General features: G+C 52.4%; 1 protein-coding gene across 1 annotated transcript; it reads left to right on the forward strand.

Annotated features, from left to right (window-relative positions):
* Nucleotides 1–301: 301 nt before the first annotated feature.
* Nucleotides 302–994, forward strand: LOC137817389 (uncharacterized). The gene has a single exon (XM_068620682.1). The coding sequence runs from the start codon at nucleotides 302–304 to the stop codon at nucleotides 992–994; it is 693 nt and encodes a 230-aa protein (XP_068476783.1).
* Nucleotides 995–2,166: the final 1,172 nt, after the last annotated feature.

Below are 2,166 nucleotides of genomic sequence, written 5' to 3' on the forward strand. Positions count from 1 at the left end.
GAGGAGTGCTTGGAGCGTTCCTGCGAAAGACAGAGCTTGACGTGGCGAATCCTTCGACGTTCGAATCACTTGCGAGATCATTTGGCGCCTGTCATCAGGCGTTACACCTTCGGAGGGTCTAGAATTTCGCTAGGTCTTATCAGTGGATGGTTCCTCCAATCAGCAAGGGAGTGGCGCTAGAGTAATCCTAGAAGGCCCAAACGGAGTGCTGATCGAGCAGTCGCTGCGTTTCGCCTTCAAGGCTAGCAAGAACCAGGCAGAGTACGAAGCCTTGATTGCTGGAATGTTGCTAGCAAGAGAGATGGGAGCAAAGAGTTTGATGGCGAAAAGCGACTCTATGCTGGTCACTGGGCAGGTAACAGGAGAGTTCCAGGCCAAAGACCCTCAGATGGCTGCATATCTCGAGTATGTATGCACCCTGAAGACGTCCTTTGCAGAGTTCGAGTTGATCCATGTGCCGAGAGAGCAGAATGCCAGAGCCGACTTACTTGCCAAGCTAGCCAGCTCAGGCAAGGGGGGAAGGCAGAGGACCGTCATCCAGGACACTTTGAAGGTGCCTCGCGCGTTCGTAACGGACAACCAAGTACTTCAAGTGTACAAGTCAAAGGAACGGGTAGCGATCTGTCATCGGTCCCTCACTCAAGAAACATTGAGAGCACCTAGGGTGAGAGCGCGACCGGTGAGGTATGACGAGGTGATGGAGGTTTGCGTTGTTGGGAAGGCTAATACGTGGATAACGTCGTACCAGAGGTATCTGGCAGATGGGGTGCTTCCGCTGGACCCGACAGAGGCAAAGAGGGTAAAGAAAAGCTCAAGTAAGTTCACTCTTATTGATGGGGATCTCTTTAGATTTGGATTCACCCATCGGGTGTTGGTGTGCGTACACGGGGAGCAGTGCACGAGAATTATGTCAGAACTCCACGAGGGAGTGTGCGGGAGCAATGTGGGTGGTCGCGCCTTGGCAAGCAGGGTTCTCCGTGCGGGGTACTACTAGCCAACGCTGAAGGAAGATTGGGCGGGGTATGCTCAGCGTTGCAAGCAGTGCCAGCAACACGCAGATTGGCACAAGGCGCCTCCTGAAGAACTGAGGTCAATTCACAGCCCATGGCCGTTCCACACCTGGGGAATTGACATCTTGGGACCCTTCCCTTTGGCAGTAAGGCAGATGAAGTTTCTAATCGTCGCCATTGAGTATTTCACAAAGTGGGTAGAGGCAGAGCCGGTCGCGCAAATCACCGCGCACAAGGTTCAACAGTTTGTGTGGAAGAACATTGTGTGTCGTTTCGAAGTGCCCAAGCGCTTGGTTTCCGACAATGGCACCCAGTTTATGAGTCACCAAGTGAAGAACCTGTGTGAAGAGGTGGGGATACAACAGGTGTTTGCCTCGGTGGGGGACCCTCAAACGAATGGGCAGGTAGAGTCGGCCAACCGAGTACTGCTCAGAGGGCTGAAGAGAAGGTTAGAGAAGGCCAAGGGAACGTGGGCAGAGGAAGTTCCCAGGATCGTGTGGGCCTATCACACCACTCCACAATCTAGCACCCATGAGACACCGTTCAGCCTGGTCTGTGGGTCAGACGCTGTGATCCCTGTGGAGATACAAGAAAGCTCACCAAGGTTTTTGAACTTCGTTGCTGAGGAGTCCAATGAGGAGAAGAAGGTAAACCTAGACCTCTTTGATGAGGTGCGAGAAGAGGCTAGGATCACTGCCGAAGCTGTGAAGAGGAGGGTGGAGCATAGGCACAACTCCAAGGTGAGACCGAGGTAGTTTCAGGAAGGGAACCTGGTGATGAGGAAGGCACATCAGCACGAGATGGAGAATAAGTTGTCCCCCAAGTGGACTGGCCCGTTCAGAGTGGTGGAGACGTTGGAGAATGGTGCTTATCGGCTGGATACTTTGGACGGGGGGGCGATCCCCAGAACATGGAACGCCACACACTTGAAGTTCTATTTTAGTTGCAAATGTAAAGTAGTCGTGCTTTCACGCTAGTATAAACAGTTTGAACAGTTCAGGGGCACTCTTTTTCCCAGAAGAGGGGTTTTAATGAGGCCACCCAATAAAAGAGAAGTCATCAGTATAAAAGTTTGCAAAGTTTTAAAGTTAAAATCCTCCTCGCCCCAGGTTCAAGTGCAGGTAATTGGTTAGGCCTTCCTCGCCCCAGGCGCGAG

Source organism: Phaseolus vulgaris, chromosome 10 (genome assembly GCF_000499845.2).
Source record: "Phaseolus vulgaris cultivar G19833 chromosome 10, P. vulgaris v2.0, whole genome shotgun sequence".
Classification (NCBI taxonomy): domain Eukaryota; kingdom Viridiplantae; phylum Streptophyta; class Magnoliopsida; order Fabales; family Fabaceae; genus Phaseolus; species Phaseolus vulgaris.

Bases quoted from the DNA above. Each gene is read 5' to 3' on its own strand.
- LOC137817389 (XM_068620682.1), top strand. From the start codon at position 302: ATGGGAGCAAAGAGTTTGATGGCGAAAAGCGACTCTATGCTGGTCACT.